This window comes from Thalassophryne amazonica, chromosome 19, assembly GCF_902500255.1.
Source record: "Thalassophryne amazonica chromosome 19, fThaAma1.1, whole genome shotgun sequence".
Classification (NCBI taxonomy): domain Eukaryota; kingdom Metazoa; phylum Chordata; class Actinopteri; order Batrachoidiformes; family Batrachoididae; genus Thalassophryne; species Thalassophryne amazonica.
In genome coordinates, this window is record NC_047121.1 from 8707243 (window position 1) to 8725233 (window position 17991).

The 17991-nt window shown below is 42.9% G+C and overlaps 2 protein-coding genes across 2 annotated transcripts in view; one reads left to right on the plus strand and one right to left on the minus strand.

The window, feature by feature from the left end:
* The first annotated feature begins 5099 nt into the window (after positions 1 to 5099).
* Positions 5100 to 7948, plus strand: mrpl33 (mitochondrial ribosomal protein L33). Its single transcript, XM_034159465.1, has 4 exons — positions 5100 to 5274; positions 5544 to 5562; positions 5655 to 5761; positions 7762 to 7948. Exons 1-4 carry the CDS (start codon positions 5253 to 5255, stop codon positions 7809 to 7811), a joined length of 198 nt encoding a protein of 65 aa, XP_034015356.1. The 5' UTR covers positions 5100 to 5252; the 3' UTR covers positions 7812 to 7948.
* A 352-nt stretch (positions 7949 to 8300) lies between these two features.
* Positions 8301 to 17991, minus strand: part of rbks (ribokinase) — a 79253-nt gene continuing 69562 nt past the window's right edge. The window contains exon 9 of the mRNA XM_034159464.1: positions 8301 to 8740. Coding sequence (XP_034015355.1) covers positions 8567 to 8740 — 174 coding nt within the window. The 3' untranslated portion in view covers positions 8301 to 8566. The remainder of the gene's footprint in view (positions 8741 to 17991) is intronic.

A 17991-nucleotide genomic window follows, 5' to 3' on the forward strand; every position in this document is an offset into this window, starting at 1 on the left:
TTGACTCACTGTTTGGCAAACTGCATGTTTCTAGTCACCTGTTCAAGTTTGGATCTGAGTGATTGTGAGCAGCTGCACCCATACTGTCTCTCCTCCTCCGCAGTGATACCACTCTCCGTCAGCTCCACAGGGGGCCACCTGGACCACGGACCACTCACAACTCCTCACCTTGGATCTCCACCTGCACACCCGGTCTACTTGGGCTGCAACCACCTGTTTCCACTGCAACGCGGGCCGGGTCTCCGCTCTGCAAACCTCCCAATCAGTACACACCATTTATGTAGCATTTGTCCTTGTAATCATCTGTGGTTTACTTTATCCATTCAGCCTCCCTGCTTTGGAGTCCTATCCTGGTTTTGGGTCTAATCTAATTAGGGGAGGTGATGGTCTAGTGGTTAAGGTGTTGGGCTTGAGTCCAGAAGATCATGGGTTCAAATCCCCGCCTGACTGGAAAATCACTAAGGGCCCTTGGGCAAGGCCTTTAATCCCCTATTGCTCCCGGTGTGTAGTGAGCGCCTTGTATGGCAGCACCCTGACATCGGGGTGAATGTGAGGCATAATTGTAAAGCGTTTTGAGCGTCTGATGCAGATGGAAAGCGCTACTTAAATGCAGTCCATTTATTTAAAATGGACTGCACCTTTAAAATGGATCTGTTTTATTTATTTTTGAATGTGTAGCAAGGTGAAGTCCGGATAGAAAAGACATTCCTGCTAGCTTGGCAAATGGGGAATTCCCCTTTGACTGAACTCGCACAGTCTGAGGTTCGATCCCACCGCCGTCCCGGCCACAAAGGTCCTACGGTCACAAAAGATACACAAACCCCACAGACTTCAAACATGCCAGTGTTCTTTCTTGAAATGTATTTATAGCTAATGTACCATAAGAAAACTTTGCAGTCCTGTTTGATGTCCACAGGTATTCCCAATTTAGACACCAGGGAGTCTCCACAACACTCTTTATGGTGCAGATGAAAACAGGCTTTTCAGAGTGACTTTGAAAATAATGTTTAGGTCACAGAATCAGTGGTAACCAATAACAGCACCCAGCTATTCTAATCTATGCCTTAGCTGGATAATGTTAGCACCCTGGATGGTTGCGGCAGCTCATTCCTGTCAGACTTTTGCTTTACACAGATTCGTGGTCATCCCTTGAATCTCAAGACAGATGGATCTACACAGCCATCTCTGCACGCTGGAATGACTGCAGTCAAAAACGGGGTTTGCAGAGCTGTGACCAGACTGGGCACTCAGAGTCAACCGTTATTGTTAGGGATGCCACCTGTCCCTTAAAATACAGAATTGTCCTTTATTTGACAATTAATTGTTGCGTCCTGTATTGAGTCAATACAGGACGTAAATTGTTCTGTATTTTTATAAATATCCCACACACTCATCAAAACTGAATAATGAACAAAATAAAAAACATGAAATATTAAGTGCTGCCAATGTCATCTGTGTACCTCACGTTGGGTCCTGTAGCGAGGACCCGATGCGAGGTACAGCGGATAGACCTCAGACTTTCATGTCTGCATCTCCCTGTCACGGGTTGCCTGGTATGTCTACACCCGAAACTCCACCACATCCAAAGAAGCAAAAACATTTGCAAACGTACAGACGTGAGTGGAAGAGTCGAACCCTTGGCTTGACAGTGTTAGTGGCAATGGGTACAAGGCAAACAAGTACTTTTATTTTTTATTTCCGCATAAAGTAAAAATGTCCGCACTTTAAAGTTTAAAATTACTGGTCTGTTTTCCTTAATATTTATGTTTATTATTATACACTTTATCATTAACAGTTTTGTGTTAAGAAAGCACTTAAAGCTATTTATGACCAAATGCTTTTTTCAAAATTACATATGCCATCCTTGGGTGGTGGTAGTGGCCCTGAGAAGCCGTGGTGGGCATCCTTTATTTTCATTTCTGAAAGGTGGCAACCCTAGTTATCATCGGGGTGGATTCTGCTTAAAGTTCACACTCCCTCGCTTCCTGGACTTTACTGAATCATGCCTCTTCAAAAGCCTTTGGAGTTTTCATTGTGATAGTTCTCAGTGTGTTTCATCTTTGGCTGTCTTGACAGATTCATCACGGCAGACTAGGCATACATTTGCTTAGACAATCTCTCGCTCTCCAAACAGCAACCGTTTAGGAATGTGGTGGTCCTCCATTCTTATGGCCTGACCAGCCCATGGGAGCAGTGACTTGAGGATCACCACCTCGGTAGAGACAGATTTTGCCTTATTGTGGACTTCTGTGTAGATCACCTTGTCCTGCCACCGATTCCCAAGGAGGGTCCGCACAGCTCGCTGGTGGATACAGTTCAGCTGTTTCACGTCTCCTCTAGACCGTCCAAGTTTCAGAAGAACGTCACCATTATACACGTTTAATTCTGTGCTCACTTTAACATCACGAACATTAAGTACCTCGCAATTTAGTCAACCCAGAGCTTGACTTGCTTTGCTATCCTAACAAGTATTTCCTTGTCCAGAGAGTCATCCTTTGAAAAAACACTTACCAAATATTTAAAGCTGTCAACATTTTTTAGCTATGTGTCATCTATTGTAATATGTACTGTATATGTCGTGGACATGAACGAGCGAAGCTCTTCAGCATCTCACCATGTCATTTAGGTCGTTCAGACTTTTCTTTTGAGTAAATGCTTCGGGGGAACATTAGCATGGCTAAAACCTTTCAGCTTCTGGGGGGACAGATCCTCCCCAGACCCCCCCACCCCCACCTTTTTAAGCGTTTTTCTTTTTTTTGCCTTTCAGCTGACCTCCCCCCCATTACAGCCCTCTTAATCCCCTGCCACTTTAAGTATTTTTTTTTTAAATATAGAAGTAAATTAATATTCAAAGTTTTCAGCTAGTTGACAGTAGGGCTGTACAATATGGACAAATTATCGTATCTCAATGTTGTCATATCAGTACGATATGAAAATGGTTTCACCCAAAGTGCAGCAACAGTGAAAATTAAATATTCTTAAACAAAACATTAACAATACCACACACATTCATAAAGTTAGGATACTGTGCCCTCCAAAAGTATTGGAACACTTGATAATTCACACATTTTAATTTGTTTATGCCATTTCAAAAACAAGAAATACAAAAAATATAAAGAATAAAAATTTCTAAAATTATCTTCCTCAAACTTAAACTGAAATCAAATCTCTAAAACTTGATAAAACCTGTAAATAATAATCAGTTTTATTGCCAGTTTTCTTCAGACAAGTCAGGGGATGGAAACATGAACATTTCCAAGTCACTGAATATGTCTTGGACTTTATTTACATCAATTATGAAGAAATACAAAAGTTTCTTTCACCAAAACATCAAATCTAGGCTTTCATCTCAGATGTACTTTCTGTCAAACTGTAGCTGAACTTTCAGGTCTTCTTTTTAAGAAAATCCTCCTCTACACCACTTCATCAGGAAGCTGGATTATATATTTTTAATTCATTTATATCAAGTTGTACAGATTTTCTTTCAGTTTGAGTTTAAGGAAAACATTTTAGAAAAAAAAATAGTATTTTAAATGGAATAAACTAATGAAAATGTGTGAAATACCAAGTGTTCCAATACTTTTGAGGGCAATTCATAAACACTGAGGAGCAGCATCTTACATCTCATATATAGTGCAGCAGAAAAAAGAATATTTAGAGTGGAATCCTGCAAATGGTGATACAAACATCAAATTTGGCACAACCGCTTTTCCGGCTTCGGGTCGCAGGGGCAACAGCTCCAGCAGGGGACCCCAGACTTCCCTTTTCCGTGCCACATTGACCACCTCTGACTGGGGGATCCCGAGGCGTTCCCAGGCCAATGTGGGGATATAATATCTCCACCTAGTCCTGGGTCTTCCCGGGGGTCTCCTTCCAGATGAACGTGCCTGGAACACCTCCCTTGGGAGGCACCCAGGAGGGATCCTGACCAGATGCCCGAACCACCTCAGCTGGCTCCTTTTAACGTGAAGGAGCAGCGACTCTACTCCGAGCTCCCCACGGATGACCGATCTTCTCACCCTGTCTCTAAGGGAGACAGCAGCCACCCTCCTGAGGAAGCCCATTTCGGCCACTTGTACCCACGATCTAGTTCTTTCGGTCATGACCCAACACTCATGACCATAGGTGAGAGTAGGAACGAAGACTGACCAGTAGATCGAGAGCGTCGCGAGTACGGTAGAGCGAATGCAATACCACCCCTGCTGCACCGATTCTCCAGCCAATCTCACACTCCATCGTCCCCTCACTCATGAACAAGACTCCAAGGTACTTGAACTCCTTCACTTGGGGCAAGGCCGTATTCCCTACCCGGAGTAGGCAATCCATCAATTTCCTGCTGAGAACCATGGCTCAGATTTAGAGGTGCTGATCCTCATCCCAGGCGCTTCACACTCAGCTGCGATCTGATCCAGTGAGTGTTGGAGGTCACTGGCCGATGAAGCCAACAGGACCACATCATCTGCAAAAAGCAGTGATGAGACCCTGAGCCCACCAAACCGGAAGCCCTAACTGTTTCAGTGAGAACTTGACACTGAGTTCCCGTGAGATTCCATGGGATCTCGTCTGTCAATCCAGGAAGTGTCGATGCAGGAAGTGTTTGACATTTGGCATTTCCTGTTTCACCGTGGATTCAAAATTTGGCACTTCCTGTTTGGGCCAGTGTACCATGAGCGAGCTTCGCTCGTAATATTTGATTGTGGTGTATTGAAATTGGATACAGGTTGGAAAAACACCTTGGTTTTCAAAAAAAAAAAAAAGAAAAAAAAAAAGTGAAGCACTGTGAATACTTTCCGGATACACTGTATCCTACCTACTCACAGTGTATATAAGAAATGGACAGGGCATTTTACAATATTATATAAATTAACTTTAATTAAAATTACTGTCTGCACACAAATATAATAATGATAATAATTAAATTCCTTTATTCAGGATGTCCGCAACTCTAGTGTACGAGTATTTTACAGCATTATAAAATTAAATTCCTGTCTATGCACAAATACAATAATAATAATTAATAATAATAATAATAATACATTTAGGACAGTGTATGAATCAGTGTATAGTCACTGATTCTATTACCGTGTTTAAAAGTACACCTTTAAGGGTAACCGGAACTGTTTGTTAACCCGGAAGTACATTCTGCCGAACGTCGTTTTTGCTAAGCTAACCGCTAAATTAGAGTGTATTTTGAAAAGTGATTATTCGTCGTTGTGGATAAAACCGCCCAGAAGAGGTGTTAACATTCAAGGATGTTTCTTACCACTGTAAACTGTGAGTATTAAATAATTCTGGACGCACGCTGTGTCGTAAAGGCTCCTCTTAGCAGCTAATTGCTAGTTGTGCGTCATTCGCTTCATAAATTTCATTAACACCGGCAACATTTCACCAATCACAGATCAGAGTGTTTATTTGTTCCCTCCGCTAACATCTGTGTGTTCCAATAATCTAACAGCCTGTTGAAGTCTGTGTGTTTTTGTTAGCATCAGCCTGCTAATCGTGATTCTTCTTATGTGTTTTCATGTTTCTCTGCCGTCTTTCAGTGGCCAAAGCAAAATCCAAGTAAGTGAGAAATACAACAGCAACAAAAAACAGAGCGCCGGCTGGTGTTTGACATGTGAGAGAGATTGTGATGATGCTGTTGACCGTTTTAGGAGCATCCTGGTGCAGATGATGAGCGCAGCCGGAACCGGATACCGGTTCAACACCAAGAGGAACCGTCTGAAGGACAAGCTGACCCTCCGCAAGCATGACCCCATCGGTAACCAGCACGGACACCCGATCTCCACAGGGACACAAGGCCCAGAGAAAAGAAAAAACTCTGACAGTCCACTGACAATAACCACATCAAATAGTGGCTGGGAAGTGCACACCAAAAAGCAGAATGCTTTTACAAACAACAGAAAACTTTTACAACTCCCGAAACAAATTTACAAATGGCAGAATACTTTTACAAGTCCCGAAACTAATTTACAAACGGCAAAACACAAGAAGTCCCGAAATTAATTTACAAACGCAAAACACAAGAAGTCCCGAAACTAATTTACAAACGGCAAAACACAAGAAGTCCCGAAACTAATTTACAAACGGCAAAACACAAGAAGTCCCGAAACTAATTTACAAACGGCAAAACACAAGAAGTCCCGAAACTAATTTACAAAAGACAAATTCCGACAGAAGGGAAATGTACCAAATGCTGAATGTGACGGAAGCGGAATATCTGTCATTTAGTACATTCCCTGCCATCATGTTCGGCATTTGGTACATTCTCTTTCCATCAGAATCTGTCATTCATAAATTTTGTTTCAGGACTTCTTGTAAAAGTGTTCTGCAGTTTGTGCTTTTGCACTTCCCAGCTACCATACTACATAGCAGTATTATAGTAGACAATGTTTACAATGTGCAATGGCAAGAATATTTAATTTGGTGAAAAATGGAATGTTCCATTCAATGAGCACATTGTAAACATGCCCAACCACGGTTTAGTTTGATCTCCACCACCTCTTTTGAGGTGACTAAATTTTGGTCCAGATCATGGTCTGAGTGGGCTTTCATATCGCCTATTTTGTTTTGTCCACAACAGAAAAGTCTGAAATTTTGACCTAAGGAGGTAGGTATGATGGCACCCTGTGTTTCACTCTCTCAGGAAGCTGTGTGATGGTGTGTAAGGCAAAGCTGCACCAGCAGTTTCTCTAATCACAGCTATAGAAGTCTAACTCCTTTAGAGCTGTCACTCGCTCTGTTTTGGTTTACCCACTGAATCCATTCACGACAATCACATTTTTTAAGCAAAAAAAAAAAAGGGGGGGGGGGGGGGGGATTTGTCATGATATATATATCACAATGTCCGCAAGACTTTGTGCTTTTATCATAAAATGCACAATCATCGTGATTTTTACACAACACAACTGTCCTGCAATACAGGAATCTTGGTTTCCCCTCACTAGTATCCTTATTGAGAGTTTTTGAGAACTGCCTAGTCCTTTCAGGTTTACAATACAGTACAGTGCTGTTTGTATTTAATAATGATTGATGTAAATGAAGTCTAAGGTCCTCCTCGAACAGGATTAGTTTCATGTGAGGAAGTGTGTAATATTTATAATGTGTTAGCATAAGATAAAAAATCTCTGTATAAATAACAGGGATGGGAGTGGCTACTCAATAAATGTGGTCAATGCTGTGCCGTGAGTTCATTCATACACACACGCACACAAAAGAAAAACATTTTTTGAGGTTCTTGGCCGTTATTACTTTTTGTTTTTGTAAAAAAAAAAAAATAATGTTCTCGTCTTTGCAGTCACTATTTTGTTGATTTATGTCGGCTACATTCTGCATGCCCCAAAGCAGAGCAAGTGTTCTAAACATGTCTCATAACATGAGATACACAGCAGAAAACTCCCTTTCCACAATATATAACAGAATATTTACTGACATGTTTATATGGCATTTGTATTATCTGAGGTATTAGTAACATGTTATTTTCCACAAGACTGATCTCTGGAATATTTAGTGACACTTGAGCAGTCCATGAAAATGAAATGGAGCATTCAGATGGTCTGACTTCACTGAGAAGTGCTGGGAATAATTACATAACCCCATCTCACAGATGCAAAATTGTAAAACATTCACTGTCCAAATACAAAACCAGAGTGTAATTATGTATGTTCACAAAACATGCACAGCCACTAATGTTTAGTCTTTTTTTTTCCCTTCTGCATTCTCAGTAGGGCCGTCTGACTTTAAAATCTTTTGTCTTTGCAGTAAACAAGCACGTCCTGTTCTTTGAGAAGAGGAAGATCAGATCGATTTAACGCCACAACTTGCACAGTTTAAACAGACTTCTGACACAGACACTTCTGGGATTATCAAAGCTTTGGCTTGCTGTGCTTAAACTTATTGCTAAATATGGTTTCCTTGATGTTCAATAAATTTTCAGTTACTCACCTGACGACCAGACGCTTTGCTTGAAAAACTTTTTTTTTTAATTCATGCAACTGCTCAAACATTTGTACAAAGTACATTTGTCATCATTTAAAACATTCCTGTTAGATTTGGTCTGATTTCAGCTTTAAACCATGATCGTGGTCACATTCGCAAAATGTAAAAATCCTCCTGAAGAGGGCAGTTAAAAAAAAAAAAAAAATCTGTTGTACCTTTCTTCCTAACTGGTTGATCTGCTATACAAATAACGTTTGAGTGCAATAATAATAATAGCACAAGCTGAATGATGGAACATACATCAGTTAACACATGCAAATATTTTTTCCATTGCACAAATGGACAACCTTCATTATTTGTTTTATGACACCTAAATAGATCGTAGTCCAGCAAAAGCCCACTTGCTAGAGGTAACATCCTTGTATCATGGGTGCATTTTTAAGAAAAGATCATTGAGTAATTCAGTTGAAAAGTACAAAACCAAAATGCACAAAAATGTCAATCATACAATGGAGTTTTTTCCTCTACATTCGGACAAATAATCAATGTCATGTGACATAAAGTCCACCAATCAAATGACAAGAATTATTTAAGTGTTTATATATCGGCTGATTAGCTGTAGCTGCTCTCAGAACAGTTCAGCCGGCAGGTCGCACTTAAAGGGGAAAGACGTCTGCGTGCCCAGGGCCTGCACCGTGACTCCTGCAATTTCATTTGCTCTCCTGGCCATCTCCTCCAGAGGCATCATGGGAAAACAAGCCATGTAAAACGCCAATGCTCCAATGAAGCTGTCTCCAGCACCCTGGAAAGAAACATCACAACGCTCTGTAAAAAATATTACAATAACTTTGACCATTTGTGTGGAGTGCAGTAGAGATCAGGGACACGCGATGATCTCTGCAGGACACTACATGGCGGCGCACCTGTGAGGACGAGTCCATCACCTGCTGTCCTGCTGAAACATGGGAAAGGTGAAGAGTTAAACAACAACAAGCTCAACAGCAGGGGGTGCTGTGGCATTTACTGTTTTTGCAGGCCTGGTGACTCTTCCTGATACTTTTTCCCTTCCTGTGTGATAGAACGTGTCTGTGAATGCAATGTGGTCGATTCTTCAGAGTTATAAACAAGCAAAAATCGAGGCCCTTTTAAAACTGAAGATGCAGTTTTTCATTAGTATATGAGTTGATAAGTCAAACATACCATTCTCATCTCCCAGCATTGCACTTTGACCGCATTGGCGTCAGACGGGCCTCTGCGTGCAAAAAAAAAAAAAAAACACCTCATCTATAGATAACAGAGATGTAATGCGTACACCCTGGAGGGCGTTAGTTGGGACGGGATGAGCCAGGGGCAGCGGGGGGGATCACTGATGGGAAACGGCACAATGCTATGTAGGGACACGCTCATGTTTAACCACAAACGGCCCCCGACGCTGGTTCTCACAAGCCTGTTCCATTACTCATCACTTTGGCTCTCCAGAGTTCATCGCACTCTCCTCTGGAGCACCTCTAACCCTTCAGCCCCTACCCTCAAAGTAACACTTTTGTCCTCTCGCCCCCCCCCCTCAGCTGACGGTCTGAATTATGTGGGGGATGACTCAGTAGCACGGGCAAAAAATAAAAATCCTAAACCCTGATGGTGGCGGCGGGGGCAAACCAGGTCTTTTGATGGATGGAGTGCCGGCACTGGGTGGAGCTAAAGTTTTGCTGAAACCAGTTGCTGTTGTGTTTGTGACTTTATATGAAGTAAAGTGATATAATAAACTAAAACGGGCACTCGTGCAACTGCACATTACTGGTGAGACTTGGAAAGAGTGACAGAGCGTCGTGGATTTCCACGTTTAAACCTGTGTGTGTGTGTGTCTGGTAGCTAAGCCGCGCCAGGTCGCAGTCCAGCAGGCGTTTGGAAACACTGCCATGGTGATGCAGTCCCACTGGTTTGGCACTGGCTTCTCTCCCAGTTCACACATGGTTGAAATGATGATGCCGCTGGTGAGCAGACCGGGGGCGGGGGGAGAACGTCTGTGATGAACGTTGCAGTAAAAGGTCACTGCAGAATGAGACCACAGTAAAATCTGATAAGTCACGCCAGTGACAACTGCTACTTTCCCATTTTACTTGCACCCACTTGGAGGTGGGTTAATTCAATCAATAAGAAATGGGATGAGAGTGGAACAATATGGTAAATGTGTCTTGGCCAGGCTAGAACCCAGCAAGCTCCTTCTGGTAGGCTAGAGTCTATAGATTTCACATCTCTTCTTCTTCTGTTTCACTCCATCATGAAGCAGCAGTAAAATTTGCTGCGTGCACTGAACCTAAGAGTTTTCATGAATTTCTCTGTGGTTTCCCTCACGTCTCACTCACGCACACTTTGAGGGTGGCCTGCTGCAGACACATTCAACACACTGCACGATAGTTTCAATGAAATAAGATCCATCCTCTGCGAGTTCGAAAGACAACTGGCTGTAAAATTAAGACGTCGTGATCACTGGGGAAAAAAGGTTTTAAATAGGATTTAAATATGCACGTTGGTTGCACATGATCATAAAAAAATTATGTCTGATGTATATATTGAAGTCATACTTCCTTTTTTGCCTCAGCTTTGAAAGGTGGGAGTATTTACTGTATATGAGCCATTATTTGGTAGCTTGTACTTTAATCACGGTCACTTTTCTGAGATTTAGGTTATGTATCTAATTTTCATGTGAAGCTTTTTTTTTTTGGCCAAAACATGACCACCGGGTACTGCAAAGGCTTTCTGTCCACCCGTCCATCTGTCTGTGCTCAGCATAAGTACAGTCCTATTGCTGCCAGAGTTTTCAAATTCACAGGGAGTGTTTTTGGAACACAGACCTTGGACAAGTTCAAAGATGGCTAACCTTGACTTATCCTAAGGGGTCAAAAGATCACATTCTTTCTACACACTCTTTCATTGATTACATGCTCATATGGCCCAGGGTATTTTAGCATTGTGTTGTATTTTTTCATTTGATATGGAAACTATAAAATCAGGGAAAGTGCAAAGAGTATCTTTAGGCACTGTATTTTTCTGAAAAGCAAAAGTGCCGATAGTTTAAAAGCATATTTCTGATTCTTAAAATGATGTTATGTTCAGAGTGGGTGCAAGAAATGGATACCATATTTACATTTGAGTTCCTTGTAGCGAGCTGTACTTTGCATCAGTGGTTCCTTTGCCCCCTCTGATGCTGTTCTGGATCTATTGAGTGCAGCTCAAAGAGGCTGACATGTGCTACCCCCCCACTTCAGCCGCATCCCTGCTGCCCTCGACACAGTTTGGTGAAGGGTAGATCTTGGGATCTGTCAGTCAAATGACACAAACGCTTGCCACAGATAAGCTGTGATGCTCGTGGTGGTCGGCGCTGTCCGCTGCATGTTGACCTCCGTGCCATTCGGCTGCCTCTCCTCTGACGGTACTCGGAGTGAAGTTCGAAATTAAGATGACAGATGTGTCTCCGAGAAGCTACACAAATTAACAGAGCAAGATTCAAGAAGTTATCCAAAGTTTGATGTGGTTGTAACAAAACAAAAACGTGCCAGCACAGAGCAATCTCAACTTGTAAAACGCTTCCTGGAAAGTGATCGTTTAGCTTGAGTCAGGTCAGGGATGGGCGCATGTACCAGTGCCATCCACTGGCACCCTTATGAGACTATAGAACTGCCCTCGATGGCAACTATCCAGGCAGGTACGTGGTCCTTTGCCACTTCTCAAAAGTAAACATCTATCTGCCACAGCTACGTAGGCGAAATAAGAAGTTCCCTTGGCCTTCTCCAACCACTAGGGTCCTAAAAACGTAGACAGTAACGTGCTGGCCCATGAACAGAGAAATGTGCCACATGTTGGAAATGTTGCAGCTGAAATTCCCTCACAATGTCAGAGGTTTGCATCGTCTGAGTCTCCCTAAGTAAGCATTCATTTGACACAATCCAGTGACTTACAGTGACAATCCAGTGACATCCATTCGCTGCCTTACATCAATAGTTAGATTCAAAGTGTGACAACCATACAGTATGACAGGTAGCACCAGGAACCTCAAGTGGACCTCTGTTCTCTGGAAAAGGTACTGAGATCACTAAAATCTGTATGGTGACCTCATACCTCCACAGGCTCTTCCAGGGACCTCTTGATATCAAAGGCACTTGACCCAGAGATATGAATGTCACTGCCGAGACAACTGAATGCTTCTACAAGGTTGACACTTTCACCACAAATAGATACATGTCCGATGGTTGAGTCCAGGATGTTACTGAAAGGACAATCCTAAACTGAAACATGATGATTCCTCACTCAGCTTCTCAAGCGCTGATTCCTCAAAGATCACAGTATCGTCTGCAAACTCAAGCACACAAAAACAAGTTTGACAGCTTGGCTTAATAAACATTAAAATGTAGAGTAATTACATTCTTTTTAAAATACCCTTTTCATATAGTTACATCAACCATGATGTAACTGTGTTCAGGAAAAAAATAACTATTTCCATTTCCTTTTTAGGATTTCATGGCCAAAACAAAAGGGAACAATTTTTTTTTTTATGTGTGACAACAGCACACTGTATTTGAAATAAACTGAAGAAATGAATAGTTTGCACGAGCCGTAATAACTATAACTGAGCAGACAAAGAAGCGTGCATGCAGACACTCAGACGTCCGTCAACATGGAAACCAAGAACAAAAGAGAACGGTAGCGCCTACGCTGTTTGATTGACAGGTGATCTTTGTAAATTGTGGTGCAGACAAAACTCCAGCCTTTGGAAACAAGACACTAAATATATGAGAAATGCAGATCTCTCAAATTACCATTCTGACAAGTTTCTGAACAGCAGAAAGAGCATCAGATTGCAGACTGCTCTTACTGCCATTTGTGTGCACCATGGACCTTTCATGCCTCCAGATGTGTAAGTGTACTCATCACCCACAGGCCTCCAGCGCTCTTCTTTACTATCTTAGTGTGACATTTGGAGCTATGTGTAGTAAACTGCTAAAGCCTACAGCCTTTGTCAATGAAAAGCACCCGGGAGAGAGCAAAGAGCGAGTCGAGGGCAGCGATGATTCACACCTAGTGGCTTCTACATTTGGAAGCTTGCAAACATCCAGGGACGCTTCCTCTGAAGTACGAAGAGATCAGAAGAACGTTTCAATCTACCAATTATGTGTTTGTACCGTTTGTCATACAGATAAAGGAGCACAGTGATTTTTTTCTTTCATCTTTCTAAGAGTCTTTCAAAAAAATGCCACAAAGATGTTCTTCTCTCTCGTCAACTCGCCAAACTAATTCATGCAAACAGCTACATTGTATCATCAGCTACAGTTCTGTCAAAATAATGAAAAGCTGCAAAAGATCTAACATGGTTAAAGGTCTAGTTCCCTTCAGCATTTTGTCATTTAAGTCGTAAACACATCGAGGTCAAAATGGAATATTTTGCAAAACCTGTGGGATACATTTTTAGGCTTGCTGATTGCTACTCATGTAGCGAATTTGCGCTCAATTGCTCCATAAATGGCCAACAAATGGCTGTATACTGTATGAGACTGTCAAGATAGCCGCTATGGCGGCCATATTTGAAATCAGATCGGAACGTCCTCATGGGTGGGAACACGCCCACCAAGTTTCAGCTTCATTGGTTCAGCGGTTTGGGAGATGTTTACACACAACAATGAAGCCATCTGTAAAATTAAAGTAAAACATACATGGCATGTATGCAAAAGTGGAATATGATGCGTCTGAGGCTCGACACTCCAGTCTCTTCCAATATGTCACCCCAAGTTCTCTCCAAAATTCATCATCTTCACTTCAATACATATAAGAAAATCGGGTTGTGATCAGGAGCATCTGCCTTTGTGATTTCATACAGGGGGACAATACACCTACACTAAAAAAATATGGGGTGAAATTAACTTTAAAATAAACAAGCCCCCCCCCCCCCCCAAAAAAAAAAAACCCACTTTGGCAACAATATGTACATATAAATTCTAAGTAAATTTAACTCTGTGCAACCTTTTGTTTAAATCAGCAAATGTTATAACTATCTATCCATTTTTGTACCCACTTACTCCAAAAAAAGAGTCACGACAGAAGCAGACACAGGATGAGAGCTGGTGTTCACCTTGGACAGGACACCAGTCTATCACAGGGCATCAACAGTAAATTCTACTCTAATCCTGTATCAGGTCTAATAACAAGACGTTTTTGAAACTCACTGTCAACTTGCAACATGTTCTACATACAGTGATCCTTCACATCCAAACCCCCGAGGAGCATTAAGCTTCTCTTCTTCCTTACTTAAGGAAATCTGGGTGCACAAGTGGGAATCAAACGACCAACATTTTAATGGGTAACTGAGTAAAGCTGACCAGGACATGAAAAAGATAAGTGTAAACTGGAGTGTTACTGCCAATCTCCATTTTCTTGGACCCAAATGTGTAACTCTGAAAAAGGTATGTCTGAACCAAAGAGGCGGTGGTTCAAATCCTGTTTGTGCACAAAAATGTCTATCGGTAAAATCAACAGTCAGACAGTTTGTTGTAATGAGAAAGTTTTCTTTTATCAGGGCCCGTCACACATCACACGACGTTGGGCGAACGAAGCAGAAACCGGAAGAAAATCCGCGGACAAAAAATGAAATGGGGAACCGCAAAACATTCTACCTGCTGTAGGAAGGAATATACGGTTGGACAGGCGTGCATGCTACAGCAGCAACGATTTTGGGCATGCTCGTGCACAAACACAGTGCAAGCAGCTGGAACGTGTTGCACCACATGGCACCGCTGCTGTGGAGAAGAAAATAAAAACCACACACCATTAAAAAAACACTGCAATTTATTTAATCCCTCTTATCAAGTGGACAATACAAATATGAACCATCTGCTCCTCTGTAGATGACCCATGGTCACAGACGTACAGTCATGAAATGACATGAATGAAGCAGTGCGCTCTCATCATGTCCACATCTGCTGGCCCAGTGTGTCCAGCCGGCCCAGCGCGCGTGTCCAGCAAGTGCAGCATGAAGGAGAGACACCACGTCACGTGGACCATAGCTCACCTGGGTGACGTGACATTCAGATCACCACCTGAATGTTCACATGATCAGATGGTCCTTTTCACATGGAGCAGCCTGCTTGTGTGTGTGCTGAGCAGCCGCTCCAGCCTGTGGTAAAAGCAATATATGTTTTTATGTATTTCCACATGAGGACAGCAAGCACATGCACGTGCCTCATGGTGTAGCGTTGTAAGGTCATGTCTTTCAAAACACGGCACATGTTCTCCAGCTGTGACTCGCAGGTCCAGAGATCTCAACAGCTGCTGCTGTTTGGGGACACACCCACCTGTTTGTTCAGTGCACAGAACAAAGTGTCACTCTCCATTTCTGTGCTCTGTGATTTAATTATTTTAGTTATTTGTTGTGTAATTGTGTATGTAGTATTTATTTATACATTTGTCCTGGCTGTGCTCTCTGTGTTTTTTATTTAACACGTCGTGTGCACTGAGCCATCATTTCCGTTAATGCCGCTTCCATCTCCGGATTCCATAGCGTCAAGTGGCTGAGAGTTAACAACTCCCCCTGGATGTGATGCAGGTTACGTCTCCAGCCAAAGTCGGGACCCATTTACAGCTGGGTGGATTAAGACTGAGTGTCTTGTCCAAGGACACAGACAGACAGCTGAGTGAGATTCGAGCACAGGTCTACATATTGGCAGACCAGCTCCTTACCCACTCAACTACCTGCCCTACAATTACTTACAAAAGCAAGAGAATAAACCCAGTTACCAACCCTTTTTTTTCCCTGTGTAAAAAGAAGTCATACTGATAAACTTTCAAAACTACATTTTAATCCAAAACTTCAGGACGCCTAAAATGTTTGCACAGTACAGTGTAGTTAAATGTAAGATAAAGGATGTCAGCGTGCACACTGACATCCGTGATTTTACTCCAGAGGTGGCATTAGGATCCAAAAACAACATTTTCAGTTTAAGAAGTGTTTATTTCTCACTAGCTTTTGCATAAAATATGACAAAGAGGTTATATTTACACACATAGCTAGCTAAACCCGCCTATGACATCATCACGCTAATGTTGGGGAACATGTATATAAACACATAAATGAAGTGATTTTAGACAGACCTGCCACTGACGTCACTGTGCAGGTCTACTCTGATACTCTACTACTGATTACCGGGTTGGAGCCTCTTTTGCGTTCAGAACTGCTCTAATTCTTTCTGGCGTAGATTCAACAAGGTGTTGGAAATATTCCTCAGAGATGCTGGTTCACTTTCATCCACACAACTGTTGCTCACTGGATATCGTCTCTTTTTTGGACTATTCTCTGTAAACCCTAGAGATGGTTGTGCGTGAAAATCCCATACTCACCTCAACAACCATGCCACTTTCAAAGTCACTTAAATCCTCTTTCTTCCCCATTCTGATGCTTAGTTTGAACTTCAGCAAGTCGTCTTTATCGCGTCTAGATGCCTAAATGCACCGAGGTGCAGCCATGTTGATTGGCTGATTAGCAATTTCTGTTAACAAGCAACTGAACAGGTGTACCTAATAATGTGGCAGGTGAGTGTAGTTTTTTTGTTGTTGTTGAACATGACCTTGTCAGCCTGAAACAGAGGTCCGGTGTCACTTCTGGCTTTGACACGGCAGATAAACAGCAGCTGCTTCTTGCATGTGCCGCTCAGAAAAACAAGATGACGTGGCAATTTTATGTCCGTGTCACACTGACCTAAATTTTGCACAGTTGAGGAATGCGGTGCTCTGGAGAGGTTTCTTTACCCCCGGCTTCCAGGAAGGGAGCAGACAATTCCTCCTCAGACGTCTGCACTCATAATCAGAAGCCTGGCAATAATCTGACAGTCTGGACCCACAGTACACTATAATGTCTGGTTCAGACAGCGGTGTCTACCTCTTGCCCCTACGTGCCGGACCTCCCGGAGCAGTGGGAAACTGAGGCCACCCAGGTCCTACTTGGGCTGAAAGGACCGCGCATGCGTGTGTTTGTTTGAGCGTGCGTGTAACGGTCTCTTCTAATCGTCCACACAAAAGGAGCGAGTCTCTGATCTCCTCCAGGGAAGCCTGGACCCAATTGAAGACAAAAGAAAAGGGAGGGATGCGCGTGCGGGGCCGAGCCGGTTGATGAGTGAATTTGCTTTGTTATTCATCCAACTTCACAATCCTGACTCAGCCCATAATTGCTCATGCAATGCGAAATGTTTTATTCACGCAGCTGCAGGAGAAGCAGACGCTGAAGATGATGAAAGAGTCGCAGGCAGGAGAAGATGAAATGACTCTGTGACCACACGTGTGCACGAGGGGCCCCTCTCATGTTTTACCATGATGACGAGCGGTCTGCAAACGCTGCAGCTAAGCGGCTCAGTTGCATCGTAACTAAACTTCGTGAGTCAGGTTTAGACATTGGTTCAATACGAGACGATGTCATGTGCTTTACAGTAAAAAAAAAAAACAAGACGTGCAGAAGAAGAGGAACATTTCAGGTTAGATCAAAAGTGCAAAAACCGTTTCCAAACAGCGGCGACATCAGGTAGGTTTAGACGTGTCGACGCTCAGTCCTAGGCTGCGCCGCCCGTAGCGCCCGCGGTAATAGTAGCCTCACCGGACGGGTGAGAAACCGCAAGTGAGTCACTGTGTTGATACTGAAAGACAGCAGCCGAAAAGAAGCTTCAACTGTAACTGCAACCACGGAGTCGGTGTCGCAGCAAACACACTGCAGTGGGAATAAAAAGAATAATAACAAACTTCTCCAACGCCACGTTACCACACGGGGCACGTTCTCAGGGTGCGTGCTGCCAGGACGGGCTGAAAAACAGACACAATAATCACATCCATCACGTTTTTTCTCTCCGGTAAAAGAAGAAAGGGCCTTACTGGAAGAGGGATTACGATGTCCAAAACAGTTAAACACACCAGAATTTACAGGGGCCATCAAAGAACACGAGGGGCGGGGCCAGACGTGTGTGTCTGCAAGCAGGAGGACACGCAGCAGGCCCGACCGCAGCCGCGCTCTGCAGCGTTCTGCTG